Source organism: Mustela nigripes, chromosome 3 (assembly GCF_022355385.1).
Source record: "Mustela nigripes isolate SB6536 chromosome 3, MUSNIG.SB6536, whole genome shotgun sequence".
Taxonomy (NCBI): Eukaryota; Metazoa; Chordata; class Mammalia; order Carnivora; family Mustelidae; genus Mustela; species Mustela nigripes.
The window spans coordinates 2,573,277-2,595,296 of NC_081559.1; the positions used below are offsets into that span (position 1 = coordinate 2,573,277).

A 22,020-nucleotide genomic window follows, 5' to 3' on the forward strand; every position below is an offset into this window, starting at 1 on the left:
ACAAAATGTGCATATTTGTTTTAACATCAGTACTTAAGATTCAATATACAAATAAGTACACTGATGATAGAGAAGTTTGTAATTAAAATATTTATAAAATATCTCACAAAAACTGGTGACTAACTTATTAACTTAGTAACTAAGCAGTTTTTGTGATCTAAGTCATTTCTACGATTATTTGGAATGCGTGAAAGTGGGATCCACTGGACAGTTCTATCTGCCAAGCAGGATCAGAGCCAACAGTATGAAGGCCAGAGTCCTGGTCTGCTTCTGAGACTCCCCCGCCCTCTCCCCAGGTGTGAGGCAGTGTTTCTCCAACTTCAGGGTACGCAGAAATCACGGGAATCTGTTACACCATAGATTCCTGGGCTCTATTCCCAGCATTTCTTACTGAATACATCTGGTTTAGGCCCTAAAATGGGCGTTTCTAATCAGCTCCTAGAAGCTGGTTAGAAATGGTATCGGGACCGTACACTGAGAGCCACGGTTCAAGGTATGGAAGATATACGGGCACATGCAGCAGTCACATGCCAGTGTAGAAACTAGAATATCAACTCTGGCTTATGTTCATTCTATGACATTTCTTAGGCCACCACTAACAGATTTTCTAAGAACTTCCCAGGAATATACTTTAATCTTATGAACAACCTGATTACTTCCGGGTCACAGGCAGAGGATATCTTTTTCTGCAGTCCTGTGACTGTTAATTAGTTTTTGCCAGTGGAAAACTAAATTGCTTTCTTGAGTGTGTAGAGGTTTTTTTGTTGTTTTTCTTTTTTTTTTTAATCTTATTTTTATCCTCTAGTCTCTTGCCTGGTCTCCTATTATAATCAACAGCAGTTTTGAAAAATTCCAGCATCCAGGCTGCAGCCAAAATAATTAAGAGTTTCTAGGGGTGGAACCCAGGCACTGAGCAATTTTAGTAACTATCAAGGGGATTCCAATGCACAATCAAGACTGAGACCCTTAGTTCCAACTCAATGGTTCTTACTCTGCTGCATATTAGAGTCGCCTCTGGCACTTTTAAAGACCGTGTGAATGCCTAGATTCTAACCCCAAGACAGTTGGTGGGCTTTTTTTCTTTTTTCTTTTTTAACGGCTGGTGATTCTAAAACACAGTCAGGACTGAGAACAAGTACTAGAAACCAATGGCAGTTGACAGCTTTCTCTAAAAATATGGCTGTTCCCTCTGTAGATTGCCGTGGGTGGACATCCATGTTTGCTAGGCATAGCTACAGAGACTAATGAACTGTTTAGTGAGAACAGTTTGTTAGATATTTTAAGAATAAAGCTCAATGAAGGGATTGAATTGCTTCTTCATTTAGGTTCGCACAGCTTGCTCCTGTGCTCTTGGCTACTTAACGTACAACGCGAATGCTTTCCGCATCCTACTGAAGGAATGCAGAAATAAGCCTAACCAGTTCCTCCGTATAACAAATAATATCAACAGAGATGCAAGTATCAACCCAGCTTTTTTAAAGGAATTTCAGCTGCAGCAGCGAGTGGGACTTCCTTCCTTAAGGTATTGTGCCTGTGTCTGTGACGTTGCAGCAGTGAGATGAGCCATAGAGGAACTTGTCAGGAAGCTTAAGGGAGATCCAGCAAGGGGAACTATTCCTGCTGGGACTGAATACCGAGACAGAAAACTCACCCTGAATGTCCACTACCAAAGCCCGTTTTACTTCTGATTTAGCAGCAAAACTACCTGTGGAGGCAATCTTGGGGATCCCATTTGGCCAAGTTATTCATGTTTCAGAAAAACTTTCTGGGGTTCTGGTCGCTTCCAAGTCTGATCTGGAAAACCACTTCTGGGATATTACTTGAGAGTCCTGAGCCAACCAGGAATACCACCTGACTTTGGCATCATCAAAACAGGTTTAAAAGACCTTTGAATTTCATTCAAAGCTAGGCCAGACTCCCGGGTAGAAACAGGGCTAAATCAGACACAGTGCCTGCAGTTATGGCGAAGGCTGATGGGCATTAATTTATCCACAGGATTTTGCTTCAGTGCTGGAGTTTCATCAGAGCTTAAGTTTCTGCAAACAAAGAGGAGAATCTGCTTAGAATGGGCATCTTTTCTGTAGTCGATGTAGCTGAATTACAAGTTTTCTCCGCAATTGCACTATTTGTGTTGGAAACAGAACTACTCAAGATACAGTATTAACTCTACGATAATAGTAGAGAATAGGATCCAATATTGTATTGTGGTTCTGTAAATCAATTTTCAGTATGGAGAAAAATGAGTACATCTTCATTTTAATTCTTGGAAAACCCAAAGACGCAAAACTGTTTACCCAATTTTATATGATGAGACAGGGAAATCTAAATTCCTGTAACTGACAGTGTTAAAAAATATTTATTGGTTCAAAAAATTAATTTAGGATAAATAACGGGAAGTATTATTTTACACAATTACTCCCACAACTAGCCCGAGTGGCAAGTTGTCAGGAATTAGAGAGATACCCCTTCCTCAGGACGCATTACTGTCCTCTGCCTGAGAACAGGTGTACTAACTATACAAAGCTACAGTGGCCAGAGGGAATGGCAGCCCCTGGAATTGTGAACACTCAACTTCTAGGACTGTGAGCAGTGAGCAGTCCTCACCACATTTATAAGAATGGTTACAGGTGAGGCGGAATGGTTAAGTAAATAATAATTACTCCCATAACTAGTAGTACTATGAACTCATAGAGTATTTACAAATTTAATTTTAATTTTCATAACCATTCATCGATTAAATGAAACTATGGGAAATGTGCTAAAATATCACCGAGACATGTTTGGAAACTTTGGCATGGATACCAATACCATTCCGCCGCCAAATGTTCCTTGATCCCGCTACTGGCAAGTATGCTGACTGTGGTTGGGGTCACAACAGCATGTTCTCGGCCTATATACCGTTTCTCTCTTCCCATGCCCCTACGCAGCTCCCAGAGCAGCAGATTAGGGTCCCTGGATACGCAAATTTTGAAGTATGGACAGAGACATAATTTTCCTGGTGTTAACTGACCCTGTATGAAAGCATTCAGCTGAAATGCCAGCTAGTTTCATGCTACCCGTTGGCCACGAAGGTCACATATGGACAGACTGAAGTCTACGCCTCACTAAGGTGGCCAACAGCAAATATTCCTCATCAAATTAACCAGCTATACATTTGAGATAACCACCTTTAATATATTAACTTTAAGCGAGACTTAAATTTTATTACCAGGGAAATTCTGTAACTGTTATGTGTACAGGATGATGATTTAAAATAATACTGCTTTTAAAAGCCACCCACCCCAACCCTCAAGACACACACCATATTAACTAGGTACACCTTGTTATTCTTTGGCTTGAAACATTGGTAAATCATTGCTTTGAAAATTTTTGTGATCAACATGTTTTCCTTTTAGTCTAGAGAAAAATGGAGGACCATCCATAATTCCTGTCTTTAAAAAAGGTAATTGATTTTTCTTTGGTCTCTGAGGTAATGTCTAGCCCTGACACCTTACAGTTCTGTGTTTCATTTCTAAAAATTCAAAGTGTAGAGGTTACCCCCCAAAAATTTACCTGTAAACTCTGCTTTTGCCATTCTGTATACTTAAAATATCTTCCTATTTAAAAGACTATGGTAATCATTTCTTTTAAGGCCTTCCCTACCATATCACTTGTCAGAAATCCCTCTTACTTTGTTTTTTCTTATAAGCCATGCATAGAAATAGGTCATTACTGAAACATGTAAGTGTGGCTTAAATTACGATCTTGTTATTCTGTTGTTCCATGTACACCTTGTCTGTAAGTTCTTAAGGTACAGACCACATTTGTTCCACAGATACACTACTGTTTTATACGTATTTGGTAGATGTTGGTTGGGTGATTTTAGGCCTGCAAGATCAGAGTCCAGACCTTTTAAGGTTACACATCAATTCCTATCGGACATGTAATAGGGAAAGTAAATTATTTTTTGACTTAATTTATATGCTTAGTGCTTATTCACGTGAGTTTAGTGTAGGACCAGTATCAGTCTTACTCGGTATATTATCCTATCGCCCAAACCAAGGATAGAACCATTCCAAAGCCAGGAGCTGTGTTAAGAGTCACACATGGAAAGGGAGTGAAAAAAGGGAGAGAAGTTCACGCATTCAGGGAGTCTCTGAGGAAAGCCAGGTTTGTGTGGGAGGCTATATATATGAATGTTATGAGTAGAATATTTTTTGTATAGCTTCTTTAGTGTCAGAGATAATTTATCTATTCTTAAACAAGATTTTATTTATTTGTTTGACAGAGAGAGAGAGAGAGACAGATCCCAAGTAGGCAGAGAGGCAGGCGGTGGGTGGGGGGAGTAGGCTTCCTGCTGAGCAGAGAGCCTGACTCGGGGCTCGATCCCAGGACCCTGAGATCATGACCTGAGCCAAATGCAGAGCCGCCCACTGAGCCGCCCAGGCATCCCGTCAGAGTTAATTTACACAAAGAAATAAAGTCAGTCCCATTTTGTTCTTTAATACTGTTTTCTTGTTTTGTTTTTTAATATTGGTTTCTAAATAGCAATCTGTGTACCACTAATGGTATAATGTTTTCATAGGTTTATGGTAACATAAGAAAAAATAAGGACAACATAGCAAGTTTCTGAAAAAGTTAGTTTCATTCAATAGAAGACATGTCATTTTGAGATAGTACCTTTTACACTTTCTTTTGGGTGTTACGGTATCCCCACTTTTACAGATGACCTTGCCATTTGTTCTTTTATTAGTCTCAACTTGGCATAATAACAAGTTGACAACCACATATTAGCCCCACAAATTTTTGCTCTCTGACATCTAAAAGTCTGGAAGTTATGGATCCATTCTCTTCGTATGTTTTAGTGATTTGAAGAAAATACAACTATACAGAACCAAAGGCAATGGGACTATATCTAGGGCTCTTGGGCTTCAGAAAGACATTTACTTGTGGCTCTCTAATTTTCAGGGAAAGAGCACCGAAGAAAACTAAAACCTAAAATTCAACCAAGAGATTCTTTGACTTTAATACCTCCTGTAACCAACTTCATGGGACTCTTCAGAGCAACAAAAAAGGCCCCTGTTTCTCACAATATTTTTTCCTTTTCATCTGCAATTTCATCAGATATCACAGAAGTTTCAAGACCAAGAATAGTGTTTTTGAGCCAACTTGGGAAACACGTACAGAAAGCTAACCCAGAGTCTACAGAAGGCTAATAAAACCATTAATATGAAAGTAGGAAAGAATTCCTGAGCAGTCTTTTCAAATCCTTCACTTTTCTTAAAAGATTGTATTTTTAAGTAATCTCTACAGTCAACGTGGGGCTCAAAGTCACAAACCCAAGATCAAGAGTCACATGCTCTCCTGACTGGGCCAGCCAGGTGCCCCCCCATTTTTTACTTTTAATTTTAATCTAATTCTAGTAGAATATAAAAAACTGAGTATTGACATTTTGAATGGAAGTTCTTGATATTGATACTTCACAGATTTTCTCTAGCCTGTTTACCAAAGTTTAACATCAGGTCAGACTCATAGTTTCAAAAATAAATGGAATTTATTCAATAGAATTAATATTTTATTAAATAGAATTAAATAGAATTTTCCTGCACTTAACACTATTAAAATACAGCAACGGACACAAGTGGCATAATTAGTATCTCTTTATCAAGTGTCAGAAACATTTTTAAATCAGTATGCTGGGCTAAAGAGGCCTGATTCAAAAGAGCCCACCTGTTAACATGCACTGTAGCACCTTGAGATAGTTAATGATAAATACTACAAAGGCACAAGGCTTTTAAAACCCCAAATGTAGAAATGTATACTTTTAAAAAAGACTTAAAAAAAAAAATCTGAAATCACTGCTCACCAAGTACAAAAGTCTGCCTAAACACTGTGGCTACCAGTGTTGACCATTCCCCATACTTACAAGTATTTTTGGTTTACAGCTAGAAAGTGTGACACTCTGTGGCTCAGAATCACATGATGTCTTTGCCCAATGAGCACTGTTTCCAGTGGGCCCAAGTTTTGCGGTAGGTCTGCTTCTATTTTACTGCAGCAGGTAGGTTTGATATAAAATCAAGCTGGGCTTCGCTGTAGCCTTTAAAGCCCTCATTTTTCTCTGACCACTTGGCTCCGGCTGCACTGAGCGTAAGAACTGCCCGCCGTTCCTTTCTCCCACCCCTTAACACAGTAAGATGGAGGTGATGGCAGCCACAGGCAGGGCTTTCCACGCACCAGAGTCTAAAGCCTAGGCTTTTGGCCACTGGACAGTAGGAGAGCTCTCTCACCTTCAAATTTAATTCTACTTCTGGTAGATGCTCTAATATAGGAATATTGGGGGGAGGGAGGTTTATTCCATACTACGAAGGGAAAAGTAATTCAAGTGATAAGAAATGAGTCATTTATTCAGCACGGTTAAGGACAAGAGTTCATATTAGTGGAAATATTAAGCTTCTGTAGATGTAAAACAAAACAAAACCCTCTAGACAACAAACTTTGAGCTTTGGAACTGGCTTCTGATGGACTGAAGACTATATTCTAAGAACACCTTCAGAGCTGAGTATCAGGGATTCTTTGAATTCAATAATATAAGAATTCCTGAGTTTCTTGGCCTATCAAGGCCATCCTACTATGCCCAAAACTTATAGTACTTTTCCTGAAGTACAGTCCTCCTGTTAAGATTACTTTTATTACCCTGCATTTTTTTCTTTTTTGTTCATTTTTTTAAGATTTTATTTATTTGACAGAGAGACACAGCAAGAGAGGGAACACAAGTAGGAGGAGTGGGAGAGGGAGAAGCAGGCTCCTCACCAAGCAGGGAGCCCACTGTGGGGCTCCATCCCAGTATGCCATGATCATGACCTGAGCTGAAGGCAGACGCTTAACGACTGAGCCACCCAGGCATCCCCGTTTTTAAAAATTTATATATGAGTGGGGCGCCTGGATGGCTCAGTTAGGTGGCTGCCTTCGGCTCAGGTCATGATGCCAGGATCCTGGGATCGAGCCCTGCGTTGGGCTCCTGGCTCGGTGGAGAGCCTGCTTCCTCCTCTTCCTCTGCCTGCTTCTCTGCCTATTTGTGTCCTCTCTCTGTCAAATGAATAATAAAAACAAATCTTTAAAAAGTTAATAAATAAAATACGAGATACGCCTCAAGATACAGAGGATTTCAGCAAATCGTCTGCCTTTTACCTGTACCATGAGCTAACTGGTCCGCGTCTGCCCATGCGGAGTTCAGTGCTGCTCCCTTCCTTATCCTTTCCCCCTCCTGTCTCTTCCCTCCCTCCTCCCTCACTGCCAAGTACAAAAGGCCTACAGACACGGAACGTGTCCCCAAACTGCTCATTTTCTTTAACTGTAGTTTCTCTTATTTATAGCATGAATTCAGTTTTGACATGTGTGCTTGTAACACCTGTAGCAATTTCGATACTTAAAAATTTTAAGAGCATAGATTACAGATACCCCATTTTAAAATATTTGTGATGAGGGAACAATTTTTGGTCAATCTCCTTCCATGGTTTGAATGCACTCTGACTATGAGACACACAGGAAATACTTATATTACTTCTCTATGAATTTAGGTTCACATGATACAGAACACAAATTCAAATGAAAAGTGTGAGTTCATAAACTAAGTTTCTTCTAAATAATATATATACATATTTTTAAAGATTTTATTTATTTATTTGACAGACAGAGACCACAAGCAGGCAGAGAGGCAGGCAGAGAGAGAGGAAGGGAAGCGGGCTCCTCACTGAGCAGAGAGCCCGATGCGGGGCTTGATCCCAGGACCCTGAGATCATGACCTGAGCTGAAGGCAGAGGCTTTCACCCACTGAGCCACCCAGGCGCCCTCTCTAAATAATATTAAAAAACCAATTCTATCATAGCTATACCTCAACAGCAAAGAATACAGTTTTTTAAAAATATTGGCTGTTTCTATATGTTCCCTCACATAAATTATATTTTCCATCTCCAAGTGGGTGATCATAAAGGAATACCCTATGATCACAATTCTTAAAAAAAAAAAAAAATTACTTATGGAATTTTCCAAAATTGAGGTCACCTTAAGTTAGGATTAAAATAAGAACTCTTTTCACAATTTAGATTTTTATCCTTACCCCCTATTTTGTGAAGAAAGCAAGTCACTGACTAGAAAATTAACAACCTGGTCCAGTATGATGATGTAATACAACTCTTTACTGATAAAATCTCTCGAAGGACATTAAAGTCAGTAGCATTGTCTTTATATTAAAGGACAGTACATTCAGTTACTTTATTTATTTTTTTAAAAGATTTTATTTATTTTTTTATTTGACAGAGAGAGAGACAGAGATCACAAGTAGGCAGAGAGGCAGACAGAGGCAGAGAGAGAAGCAGGCTCCGCATTGAGCAGAGAGCCTGATGCGGGGCTTGATCCCAGGACCCTGAGACCATGATCTCAGCTGAAGACAGTGGCTTAACCCACTGAGCCACCCAGGCGCCCCCATTCAGTTACTTTAGATAGAAAAAAAGGATAAGTAGGTATAAAGTTTCAAATTCAAAGAAAATTATCCAAAAACAAAAGCAAAAACCTTTACATCTCATATATTTTCATTGATTAAATACAATTTCTAAAATAGTGGATGTAAACATACGTGGTCAACTAAAAGCACAATACATACTTGAGGGATTACTTGCCTACCATATTTCTTAAAATCTCAGATGGATTTTAAGAAACATATAGACATTCCAATTGCTCCAGGGAATATACCTAATAACATATATTTTTATTATTAATAACATCCACTCTGCTAAAGTCACCTTTTGTCTTTATTCAGAATTCTCTGATTTGACATGACTTTGACCAGGCTACTTTTCTAAAATCGTTCTCATTAGAAAAGTTAGACGAATGTTTCAAAAGGAGCTAAAAAACAGCTTCTACTGATAACCACCAGTTTCTCAGGGCAGAGGTGGGGGGGGGATGTAGGGGAAATCAGTGAAGGGGATTAAGAAGCACAAACTTCCAGTTATAAAATAAACTGCGGGATGAAAACCACAGCACAGGGAATATAGTCGATAACATTACAGTAACTTGTATGGTACAGATGGTAAAATGATAACGTGCTGTTGTAATACATATAAGTGTTGGATCACTATGCTGTATACCTCAAATTAATATAACATTGTATGTCAACTATAATTCAATTAAAAATAAATTTAATAAAATAAATAGAACTTAATCTAAAAAATAGCTTTTATAATCCTGATATGAGAAAAACACCAAAAGGTCTAGGCCTTTTTAATATGAAGCTAGGATTTAGCAGATTCACTGTATATGTTCCAAGGTTTTCTTTCTACCTGCAAATATCAGTACATTCTTTTCCTCACAAGATTTTTTAATTTTGATAGTAAAAAGTCTATATTCCATTATAAAACTATAACATATTACTACAGATTCTCAGAAGAGTGGGTTAAATATCAAACATAAAGAAAAACAAAAGAAAGTATTGATGAACAATTAATATCGTGCATCTTCCACAATTTGAAATACAAAAAAAATCACAACTTAATGCTGAAATACTACCTTTAGGGATTTTTTGAAAAGCAAAAATCAAATGTCCATTTTTAACCGTGGTACTTTTATGGCAGCTTCTCCAACTTCTTCTGATATGTCTACTCCAAGAGGACATCTGCATCACAATCAGATAAATCACATTATTTCCAATACTTGCTTCCTGATATGTCACTAGTTCTGCAAACTGTTTGCTTAGAATTCCGACAAACAGTGCGCAGCTACTGTATAATCATATGTCATGACAGTTCTTGAAAACAAATTCAGCAGGAACAATGGGTGAAGAGAAGGCCAGTAAATGCCATTAAGAAATCTAAATTTGGGGATTTTTTTAACGACTCTGAGGTATAACTGACATTGAAAAGCTATGCATCTTTAATGTATACAACTCAATGAATTTGAGGACTGAAGTTTTTGAAAGAAATAGTTCTGCTCTCATACTACAAATAAAAAAGTGAAATAGAAAAACGATAAAAATGCCTTATAATTCTCTACAAAGCTGAAAGGATAAAAGCAGTTTACCATATACCTAAGGTCAAATCTGCATCCATTTCTACTTTAGAAATTCCCGAGGTTTTTACTGATCCTTCTTTGAGGTTTCAAAAGCTGGCTTGTCCCTTTTCTACCTTCCTCTGTCACTACTGGCAGGAAAGGTCTGAGATTCTACTCTTTTTTTCTGTTCTTCCTCCTTAAATTCCGACGTTTGCTTTTTTACAACATTGTCCAATATAAGGCTTCAACCATCCTAGTCTGGAAAAAGGCACCATCTTCAGCCTCAGCACGGTCACAAGAAGGCAACACTGGAGCAGACAGTATGTTCTGCCTGAGGCTAGGCCATCAGTATAGGAGATGCCTTCTGCCACCACTAACTACTCTCTGTTTTTAGGCTTTGGATTTTATACTGCTTGCATAGATTTTATAAAAGGTACCACGTACTTGGGTTCATAGCGGATGCCTTCTGTGTTGTGTAAAACGCCCACACCAGCACACAATCTTTCAATACCGTTCCTAAGTAAGAGTGATGCAAATAAAATAAACAGACCAAGATTTAAAGGAAGAAGATGTAGCATGATGAAATGGCAAATTGTGAGTGGAGCACATACGTCCTACGGCTTACCATGCAATCATAATGCCGTTGTCAGTGCACAGTCTGGGAGGGGGACACAACAAAGTGCACTCTGTTGCATTTGTTACAATTTCCAGAGCTTTTCGGATGTAGAAGTTACTTGCGACACCTCCAGATACAACCTGAAGGAAATGAAAAGACCAAAATTGACAATTACGTGTGGGTATGAGCCAAACTGTTAGCTTAACCTGGGGAAAATCCCAGCAATATGCAGTAAGAAAACATCACATTTTGAGAGGTGGGAAATGGGCAAGTGATCAATGTGTATGGTAAAAGTTTGGAGGAAAAGAAAATCATTTTCAATATCAGTATACAATGACCACTAGATTTTTTTTAGATTTACTTATTTATTTTCGGAGTTGGGGAGAGACAGAGAGAGAGGGAGAGCAAAACTTAAGCAGACTCCATGCTGAGCACAGAGCCTGTCCCAGGGCTGGATCTCAGAATCCTGAACTGAGATCATGACCTGAGCCGAAACCAAGAGTCAGACACCTAACCTACTGTATCATCAGAAGTCCTGGACTGCTATCATTTTTGTACATTTTCTTCTAACTTTTTTCTAATTATAATCAAAGCTCAACAGTGTTTTAGACCCTGCCGGTTTTACTTATAAGGATTTTTCTCATTTTACATTATTCTTCAAAAGCTATTATTACCTTTAATATTCACATAATATTCTTTTTGTGAATCTACCATCATTTAAATACTTCCACATTTTGTAATTTGCAAAAGGATAAAGTTTAAGATACAGTTAAACAGAAGATTACCAAGGCTTTTACGCAGATCTAAAGGGATTTCATCAAAGGGACATAAATTTGCAGGGAACTAGCTTATTTTTCTAAAAATAATGATAGCAGTTCCTGCACCTCATTTCTTATTGTAAACCCACTTTTAAATTCAATGAGAAGATGCAGTCTTGGAGTTTTTTTAGCACACAGGCTGTGCAGATGTCCCATGAAGCTGTCACACCTGTGTAAGAAATGGCTGTTAGTCTTTATTCTGCACAATTTCATACTTCTGGGCTATGACGTAAACACATTTGATGCTATGCACAGGATCAATTAAGCTCCTAGAAGAAAAGTAACATACTGTAAAGTATTAATAATCCTGTTAGAGGAGGTGACAGAACTTACCAGTACTGCATTACTTGGAGGTAACAGGCGTCTCTGCTTGCAGAACAGAATGGCACGGTGAGTTCTCTTCGCAATGTGGCACGCTGTCGTGTGCTGTACCGCAGCGGCAATGTGTGCAGCCGAAGCTAGGATTTCCCCCTTCTGGATCCCTGCAGAAACGAGCAGGTGTTTTTAGGTACAATGCAGGATTACTCATTGTTCTAACTCCCCAAGTAGAAATATACCTTCCTCTTTTTCCTTTTGTGTTATTATCCTATCAACAACATGCTGAAGTCCAGAAAAAGAAAAATCACAATTTTTAGCTCGTTGCATGGGAGGTTTGATATCAAAATGCAGTTTATTTCCTTGTTTGGCCAAATGTTCTATAGCCTTCCCACCGCTCATGGTGGAGCACTCTGGATGTTTTATCAAAGACAGTCTTCTTGCTACCTATCGAAAACAAAAATTTCTATAATGAGTGATAAAATTGCACATTTTGAAACCAAGGTGCAAAGGAAATGAAATTTACTTAAAAACACAAACACACACACATATACACAAAACCCAACCCAAACCCAAAACAGAACAAGAAGCCTGGATCAGTAAGATACGCTCTGCTTTTATATAAATGGACCGTAGCTGGTGGTCCGTAAGGGTAGACTCTCGCTCCTCCTCACAGCCCGCCCAGCAGTGGGCAATCACCGCTTCCCTGTCTACTTCAGCTCTTCTACTGGAGATGAAAAGCAAGTCTGAAATTCACGATGAGTGCTTAATGATTAGCTTAAAAAAGGAGAACCTGTCCATTTCTTCTAATCATTGCAGCTGATTTCTGCAGAGAGCAGTAGGCTCAGGATTCATACACAAAGGAAAAAGAAGCCTGCTTGGGTGATGGTGTCAGCAATTGTGATGTTTAATCACAGAACTTTGTACATCTTTAATGTCTTTATATTATTTTATATACCCTCTTATTTCACATTTTTTTATAGTTCTTTACATGGCAATTTCTTTCAGATATATTTTTTGATTAAAAACATAACTGCATATGCAAACTATTTGAGCCTTTATGTACTGATCTAAACCCCTACCATCTCACCCATAATGGCTAGAAATCTTTTCTAAAACTATGTACTATTCTTTTTTTTTTCCTACTGCTCATATGAATTTTTCAGTCTAATATATTAATCAGAAATATTTAGATAAAGGGTAGTAGTATATTATTATTTGATTGAAATAGACAACTTAATAGAAAGGAATGGAGAAATTAAGTCTTAAATAATTACCTTGTCAAGCATGTCACCTGGTGCTATGTCCAAAGACTTCCCCAGAAGCAGAAAATCTGAAACTCCTCTGACTAATGCCAATAGACAATGACCTCCAGAAATCAAAAGAACTAAGAAGGGAAAGTCTACTTTATTTAACAACCTAATAGTCAGAGCGTGAGCCTCCATATGATGAATGGGAATGAAAGGTTTTTTTAACTGGTCTACTAGGTGTAAGCTAAATGATAAGCCTACTCCCAAGCTTAGAGCAAGTCCTGGTTTTACAGTGGTTGCGACTGCTGAGAGTTCACTTGGACAGACTTTACTGGAAGAGAGAGCTTCTTGCACTATCCGCTGAATATTTTCTCTGTGAAGCTGCTGAGCTACTGAAGGAACAATCCCACCTGTTCTGGAAGAAACAAAAAAACAGCTTCTTATAATTTCAAGACTGTGAACACAGAGTAAGAAAAGTTAGGGCTGAAGGCACGTTTTCAAATTATTTTACAGCTAAATATATTAGTCAAGTATATTCAAATATGCATGCCTTGTAATGCAGCACACTATCAAAACTCAGTATATAGTGATTAAAGGTGTAATGTCTGACTTTTCAAAATTGTACACAACGAATTCCTATGGATTTGATGATGAATGGAACCACCAAAACAATCTTAAGAAGCATTCTATGGAAGATGTCTTGAACAAGGAAAGGACAGGATAAAATTGGATTTTAGAAAAATTAATCTCTCTGGAGATAGAATTTTTATTTTTAAAACATTTTGTTTATTTATTTGTCAGACAGAGAGAGAGCACAAGCAGTGGGGTGGCAGGCAAAGGGAGAAGCTGGCTCCATGCTGAGCAAGGAGTGTGATGTGGGACCTCACCCCAGGGCCCTGGGATCATGATCTGAGCTAAAGGCAGAAGCTTAGCTGACTGAGCCACCCAAGTGTCCCTACATGGAGAATTTTCTTAAAAAGATTTTATTTACTTGTTTGACAGACACAGATCACAAGTAGGCAGAGAGGCAGAGAGAGAGGGAGAAGCAGGCTCCCTGCTGAGTAGACAGATTTTATTTATTTATTTGACAGAGGTCACAAGCAGGCAGAGAGAGAGGAGGAATCAGGCTCCCCACTGAGTAGACAGCCCAATGCGGGGCTCGATCCCAGGACCCTGGGATCATGACCTGAGCCAAAGGCAGAGGCTTTAACCCACTGAGCCACCCAGGTGCCCCATACATGGAGAATTTTTAAAGAGGTCATTTTAAAAGTATTTGTTTACATCTTAAACTACATGATCATGAGAAGTGAAAGAAAGGGGGAGAGATCCTTGAAAACTGTTCTGACTGACTGGATGTAAGGGGAAAAGGGTCCACAGCACCAACATGATTCACATATTGAGCTGGAGTGACTAGGAGAAAAGAAAGAATAACAGAAACTTGAAGACAGTTTTGTAAAGAAGATGAGTTTATTTTTACACACACTGTACTTGAGGTCACGGCAGGACAGCAGACAGCTTGCAATCCCGAAATACAGTTGGGACTCTGGTGCCAGAGCTGGTAATTTTGATTTTGGGTTTATGTAGGACCCACTCCAAATGGCAAGAGCAGGGGCGCCTGGGTGGCTCAGTGGGTTAAAGCCTCTGCTTTCGGCTCAGGTCATGATCTCAGGGTCCTGGGATCGAGCCCCGCATAGGGCTCTCTGCTCAGTGGGGAGCCTGATTCCTCCTCTCTCTCTGCCTGCTTGTGACCTCTGTCAAATAAATAAATAAAATCTTAAAAAAAAAATGTCAAGAGTAAAGAAGTAGGAGGCAAAGCTGCTAGCAAAAAAAATGCCAGCATGTGACTAACTTACCACCAGAGAAGCAGAGCAAGATATACCTCTACTCTCAAAAAAACCTTTAAATATTTAACACTGTAACTTCTATACAGATATGAAAACCCTTAGTAGGTGCATTCAATTAATATTTACTTAATAGTTATAATATGCAGGGAGGCTGGGTGGCTCAGCCAGTTAGGTATCTGCCTTCAGCTCAGGTCTTGATCCCAGGGTCCTGGGATGGAGCCCCAAAGCAGGCTCCTGTTCAGTGGGGAGTCTGCTTCTCACTCTCCCTTTGCTCCGCTCCCTGCTCATGCTCTCTCTACCTCTGCTATAAATACATTATTTAAAATATTGTTATAATATATATTGTATCAGGCAATGAGGGGAATAAAAGAAACAATCTTATTTCAACACATTTATATATAGTAATACCATTTTCCTTAATTCTTCAAAGCTACTTTTTCTCTTATATTCTTCAACTCTGTTAATGGCATTAAACCTTCTAATGACTTGGGTTTCCAGCTTCATCTTTATCTCCTTTATCTCCCTTCCCACAATTAAGTACATCACCATTCCCACAGCAGCCTGATTGAGAAGCTCCCATTATCTCAGTCTACTCAGAACCTTCTAAATCCAATTCCCTGGAGTCCATTCTATGTTGTGTTGCCGGAAAGTAAAGCAAAATGCTGACCCCTAACTATCCTACTCAAAAACATTTACTTTCTTGAAATTTGGGTAACTCCAAGTCTAAATCCTCTTCTACTGATTTCTTCCTTCTCCCACATGCCTACCTCCCTTCCTTTTTGTACCTCTTTTATGTATTTTATCTCCAAAGGATTATGCTAGCTAAGCACTTGAGACAAAAGAGATGAGTAAAACCGTGGCTTTATTCTCAAAATAATTAATTTGTACACAGCATAAAGAGTAGGTGATCGAGGGGTTAAGGCTAATAGAAAGTCAGGGAAACCATCTGGCCTCAAGGTAGGAGCCAAGAATTCAGGCAAGAGACAAGGGCTTGAATTACGCGGAAAGGGAGGGAAACGTTTGAAGAAATATTTGGGAGGCAGATTTACTACGACTGATTCGACAGTGGTGAGAAAAAAAGTTGACTGTCCTTCAGTTTCTGGCTTGAAGAAAGGACACCCCCCACTAACCACTCCTCTATCAATGCATTTTCCATGCTGCTTTACAATGACTTGCTTACCCGACTGTCTTCTTCACTCACTTGTCACAGTACTAGAAGTACGACTGATGCTAATAAGTAGCTTCTATTGAGCTCTTGCTATTTGTCAAGAACTGCGCCACACACCTTGGAAGAATTTACATTTACTCCTCACAACAGTAATAGGGGCTACTTACCATTACTACATTACGCACATTTCTGTACATTACGCACATTTCTGTACATTACGCACAGAAAACCGTGTATGACCGTAGATAGTTAGATAGTAAGATCGTTGCATTAGAATGTAAACCTACACTGTAAAGCACTTGACATGGTAAGCTGCTCAGAGGCAAGGATCATGCATTTTAGTCATATTTGTACCACGGTGCTTCAAATGTTGCCTGGTAGGAATTCAGTAAACGCCAAGATGAGCTGTGTAGACGGTTCCACAAAGTTTACTTCCTGTGTATTCATCTCCAGTGACCTGGGCACTAACTAAACGGAACGTCTGTCCTACTTTCTCACCTCTTTGCCTCTACAATGTTTACTCCTGCTACAATATTTTTCTCCATCTCCATTCATTGAAGGCCTAAATCCAAGGCCACTAGCCCCTGCAGTGTACCAGATGCCGCGCTGGCTACCTGGCACAGTGCAGTGGGTAATACAGACAGTTAAGACGGAGCCTGTCTCCATGGAGTTCAGAGTCTACTGGGGAAAAGACCACAGAAATAAACAAAGGTAAAAATTATCAAAAGGATGATGAAGAAAACAAGCAGGGTGTGGTCAAACAGAATAAGCATGCTGGGGATACTGAATTTAAATGAAGTCGTCAGGGAAGGCCTTTCTACACAGTCAACATTTACATGTGCAAACGTCCAGGACACTCAGAAATACGGAGTGGGACTGAGGCATGGTAGTAATAGTTACTGTCTGTACCACTTGTTTGATACTTTATGCTGCCTTGGACTGAATGCTGTGTTTCCTTGCAGGTCTATATATCACGCCTCAGAGAACAGGTTAAGCTCCTTGAAGGAAAGGACTTTTTAGTATTTCACTACACCTGATTAAATCTTACCTCAGTCTGTTTCACACAGTATTTAACTATTAGAGGTATATTCTGTCTTTTCATATATATTATTTCTATTATACTCCCTACAATCCTATAAGGCAGGTTATTATCTTTCCCATTTTACAGGTGTGAAAACACAATCAGAAAGGATAAAGAACTTGCCTAAAATCAGAGCCAACACCAATTGCTTAATTCGTAATTCAAACACAGGTCTGTGATCTCAAAATACCAACCTTTTTCACTATTCAAGTGTTATAAATTGATGGCTTGAAGGCATATTTGATTTGTGCAGCATTTTAATATATTTTGAATTAACAACTAATTTTAACACCTGGAGATATTACAGTTATATTCTGGATTTCCATTTTCTCTTGAAAATTCCGAGGGTCAAATAAAACAGCGCCTACGTTTCTACATGGCCACAACTGGCTTCTTCTTCTTCCAGGTATTTTCCACTTTATACCCAGCCCACTCATCTCTGTAGCCTCACTAGTGGTCCTCTGCAAAGACACGGGTTTATAAACCTTGCACCATTCAATGCTTTTATACAACAGTGTATTATTTTCTTTCTTTCTTTTTTTTTTTTTAAAGATTTTATTTATTTATTTGACAGAGAGAGATCACAAGGAGGCAGAGAGGCAGGCAGAGAGAGAGAGGAGGAAGCAGGCTCCCCGCTGAGCAGAGAGCCCGATGTGGGGCTCAATCCCAGGATTCTGAGATCATGACCTGAGCCGAAGGCAGCGGCCCAACCCACTGAGCTACCCAGGCGACCAACAGTGTATTATTTTCTAAGTACCAACATGAGTTATAGGTATAAAGGTGAATAGGATTTTTTTTCCCCAGAGATTAACATAGGCTAGAGATGGAGTTATGCTCTCCTAGGACTTTAGTCAAGACCATGAAACGTACAGGTGGACAAAAGAGGAAAAGGCATTACTAAGGGGAAATCATGGATAAATCTCAGAGTTGGGAATGAGCTTAGTTCTTTTCACAAGACGCTCAGCTAAAGTGAGAGCTTACTGTGGACAGCCTTAAAAGCCAGGGTGCAGGGTTTAAGGTTTTCTATTACAGCTACTAGGAGCTTTTGCACAAAAGAACTTAGCTCCTAAAATTGAACTTTTATATATGATAAATAGAAAATAATTATTTCACTTTGTTTTTCCCAAAAGTGGGAACTACCAAGATAATGTCTACTTACTTTAAATGAACTTCAGTTTGGGAATGTATCGCTTCTCCCAAAATGTTTCCAGTTTCATCCACCACAGCAGCTGCTGTATCATCACAACTGGTTTCGATTCCCAACACTAGTTTATGAAGAAACGGTTTTCCAGGATGAAAATTAAAAATTCTTAAAAATTCGTAAGTTTTCCTTCTTGCTGGTTTAGAAAAGACTCCTGCTGTCTTACTCAGTATTAGCATACTTACTCTATAAATAACTCCTGGAAAAGAAATGAAGAGACAAACTAATTACTTGGAACTGACAATAACCACTAACCCATTCAGTTAAGCAAAATTCCAATTTTATTGGTTTATTTTTCAATATAATAGTTTTGTAAAGTTAGAAGAGAGTTTTGTAAAAGTTAGCAAAAATTTCTAAAGGCCATAGCAGCGTGCGAACGGAAACAACCGTATGAATGAGTACAGTGCCCTCGGCGGTGAACACACGGACATCAACTGTGAAACTTTCGGTACCACCATGATGTTCTCAGTCAACTATTCATTACTCGTCAAACAGCTCATAGTCGCACGGACAGTCCTTTGCAAAGTGCTATTTATTTTTTGAGAGCTACAGAAGACAAAATCGGTTTAAGAAAAATGACAAAGGCCAACAGAACAGATAAATGCGTCCCATTTCCTGGAAAGCGCTTCCAAAATAAATTTAGCAACTCGGTCAGAAAACAATCCGCATAAAAGACACAGCTCGGCTGCCCGGCGTGCGCCGACGTTCCGCAAGGCTCCCCGCCCGAGGGCCTCACCGACTGAAGCGCTGCGAGCCGAGGCCCACGTCACGCGCGACCCCAAGTTTCCTAGCGCCACCTCCACTTCAGCACGAGGGCATCTCGGTGGTCGCCCCGACAGGACAGCGGCCCTCACCGGAGCACCGGGTCCCTGCGCACGGTCACGTGTCTGCTCTCCTGCCCCCGACGGCCCGTTCTAGAACTCCGGGGGCTCCCGCGGCCCTTCCCTCCGCAGCAGCGGGACGTCCGAGGACGCGCCGGGACGTTCATCGTCCCCGTGGCGCAGGGCCCGGGCTGAGCGCGGTGGGCACGGCCGTGGCGCGAGGGCCGAGGCGGGGAGCGCAGGCCCGGCCCCGCCGCCCGAAGGACCCGGAGTCGCGTCACGGACACGCGCGGGGAAGCCGGAGCGAAGCACCGGTCTTGCGGGCCGCGAAGGCTCCCGAGAGGACCCCGTCCCGGGCCGGCGGACCAGGCGGGAAGAAAGCCGTGCGGAGGGCGGGCCGCCTTACCCTCCGTCCCCGCGCACCACCGCGGCCACAGCGCCGGACCCTGCCCCGCGAGGACGGCCGACCGCGCTTCCCCCAGAGCCAGGGGCGGGCCGGTCGCCCCGGAAGTGACGTCACTCACGGGGCGGAGCCGCGCTCGTCCGGGACGCCGCGCGCCGCCCTGCGCGGCCCTTAGGCTTACGGGCGGCAGGGCTTCTGCAGGGTCACCGGCTTGGGACCCAGTGGAGCCGACGGGGGACGGAGTCCGCGGCGTCAACTCCCGGACACTACGCTGCGTGGAAAGCTCGTCGGCCTGTGGCAGGAGTTCGGCCGCCCCTGTCCGAAGAGGAGCGTCCGTCCGTCCGCTCTGAAGGCTGCGGCCGGACGAGCGCGATCCCAAGCCGGGTGGAACGAGGGGACGGCGCCGCGCCCGCCTGGAAGCGTGCGGGGGACGGCAGCGCTGCGGGGCGGCCGGGCTAAACCGGGGAGCCAAGGCGTGGGGCGGCCTCATTTCTGTGAGTACAAAGGGGACGGGGCTGTGCAATTCGTTCACCATGAAAAATCTAGAATACGGTCTTTGCTTGCCGTGCACACGACCTTCAGGAAAATACTCCTTCTTGGGCCTCTTCAGTGTGCTTTGCTTTCCTATTTCTGGCGTGGGAACTTGTCACGTGGCGAATACATTCATCCCGGTCTGCCTTCCGCCCGGCCCGCCCGGCCCGCAGGGACTCGCTCCGCTGCCCGCGCCCCACGGAGTAAGGCTGCCACACACACCCGCGTCTGAGTGGCATCAGGTGCTTGGTGGGAGTGAGTGGAAGACCGGGGAGTCCCTGTGGAAGTCGCAGCTACGGTCTACTGTCAGATACCAGTACATCCAGAACTACCAGAATGTGGAGTTTTCTGGGTGAAACTCACGCTTTCAAAACGTTGTGTCACAATAGTAACCATAACTAGCAACTAACTTCGGTTGTCCCGAGCAGTGTTGCAGATTAATTTATTTAAACCTCACTATGATCCTGTGAAATAATTACTTACTGTCCTCATTTGACAGATGAGGCAAATGGACCACAGAGTTTGATGATCTGCAGGTCATACAGCGAGTAAACTTAAAGCTAGGATTAGAAGTTAGGGGCGCCGGGGTGGCTCAGTGGGTTAAGCGTCTGCCTTCAGCTCAGGTCATGATCAGGCCACCCAGGCGCCCAGAAAATAGTTCTATGCTTAAGAAAAAGAGGCAGGGTGTAGCTCAACAGAAGCCAACTTGGAAATTATCACTGGGAACTTGGACTTCCAATGCCAAATCTGGAGAACATTTGAACAACAAATGAGGAAGGACAATGAACTGTAAGCCAAAAAACATCTGCAAGTCCAAAATAATATAATGATTGAATAAATAAATGTAGAAGGAATAGGGAAGTAGAAAACCACCATGGAACTCCACAGTAATAACTGTTGCCGGGGAAATTCACCAATGAATCCTAAAATTAGTGGTAGTTCTGAACTCATGTATATTTAGAAACTGCCATTGTTTCCTGATTTGAAATTAGGAACAATTACAGCACAATAATTACTTTTGTTCCAAATAATAGTCACAGTCATTACAGATTTTGTTTTAAAAAAAAAGTGTTTTTTTTTTTAACATAAAACGATACAAACTTATGAAATTGGTAAGCTACCATATTTAACACAACCATTCATCCTGGTGTTAAGACCAAAAAGCATATCCCAAATTTGATCACTTCTCACCACTTCATCAGCCATTTTCCTAGTCGGAGCTAGCTCTTGTCTGTAGTAGTTTTCCAACTATTCCTCCTGCTTCCTATTGCTTTACACTTTATTCTCAACATTAGCCAGTAACCCTTAAAAAAAAAAATCCGATCCCTTTAATCTATGTAAAACTATCCAATGGCTTCATCAAGCTTAGAAGAAAATTTGCTTACTACTTTGGCCAATAGAGCCCTCTTATCATCTGACTCTATTTCTCTGACCTCATTTCTTACGACTCTTGTCTTCTTATCACGCCTTTCTCATCCAAAAATCACCTTAGGAACATTAGTGAAGGCTTTCTGAGGTAGGCTCTCCTGACTTTCACCTGCTTAATATTTTTCCATGTCAGTTATCACTACATGAAATAGTATGTTTTGACTCATTTATTATCTGTTCTCCAATTTGAACGTAAGTTTGTAAGGGAAAAGATTTTGTCTGTCTCGCTCGCAAACCATAGTCACAACACCTAAAACAATACCTACACAAGACTGGGCCCTTAAATATCTATTGAATAAATATTTTTAAAACTTCGAAGGTGGGTGATAAGTGGGGAAAAAAGCAGAAGGCCTGCATTAACAGAAGCAGATTTCTATCTCTGAAGTCTGTGCAAAAATGTAAGCCTTTAAAATGAAGAAAAGCAAAGGAACATTTTTAACTACCTTCATTTTACAAATTTAGTTGCCTAAAAAAACCTTGAAAAATAAATGTGACATTGCTGACTGAATTTGGAGATTACCTGC

The 22,020-nt window shown here is 40.9% G+C and overlaps 2 protein-coding genes across 2 annotated transcripts in view; one reads left to right on the top strand and one right to left on the bottom strand.

The window, feature by feature from the left end:
- ANKAR (ankyrin and armadillo repeat containing) overlaps nt 1-5,259 on the top strand; it is a 65,141-nt gene extending 59,882 nt beyond the window's left edge. The window contains exons 21-23 of the mRNA XM_059392998.1: nt 1,326-1,522; nt 3,396-3,442; nt 4,948-5,259. Coding sequence (XP_059248981.1) covers nt 1,326-1,522; nt 3,396-3,442; nt 4,948-5,195 — 492 coding nt within the window. The 3' untranslated portion in view covers nt 5,196-5,259. The remainder of the gene's footprint in view (nt 1-1,325; nt 1,523-3,395; nt 3,443-4,947) is intronic.
- A 4,210-nt stretch (nt 5,260-9,469) lies between these two features.
- OSGEPL1 (O-sialoglycoprotein endopeptidase like 1) lies at nt 9,470-21,929 on the bottom strand. Its single transcript, XM_059393045.1, has 8 exons — nt 19,541-21,929; nt 18,272-18,512; nt 13,047-13,434; nt 12,012-12,216; nt 11,788-11,936; nt 10,646-10,776; nt 10,465-10,536; nt 9,470-9,646 (listed from the first exon to the last, which is right to left on the bottom strand). Exons 1-8 carry the CDS (start codon nt 20,070-20,072, stop codon nt 9,568-9,570), a joined length of 1,797 nt encoding a protein of 598 aa, XP_059249028.1. The 5' UTR covers nt 20,073-21,929; the 3' UTR covers nt 9,470-9,567.
- Between the last annotated feature and the right edge of the window lie 91 nt (nt 21,930-22,020).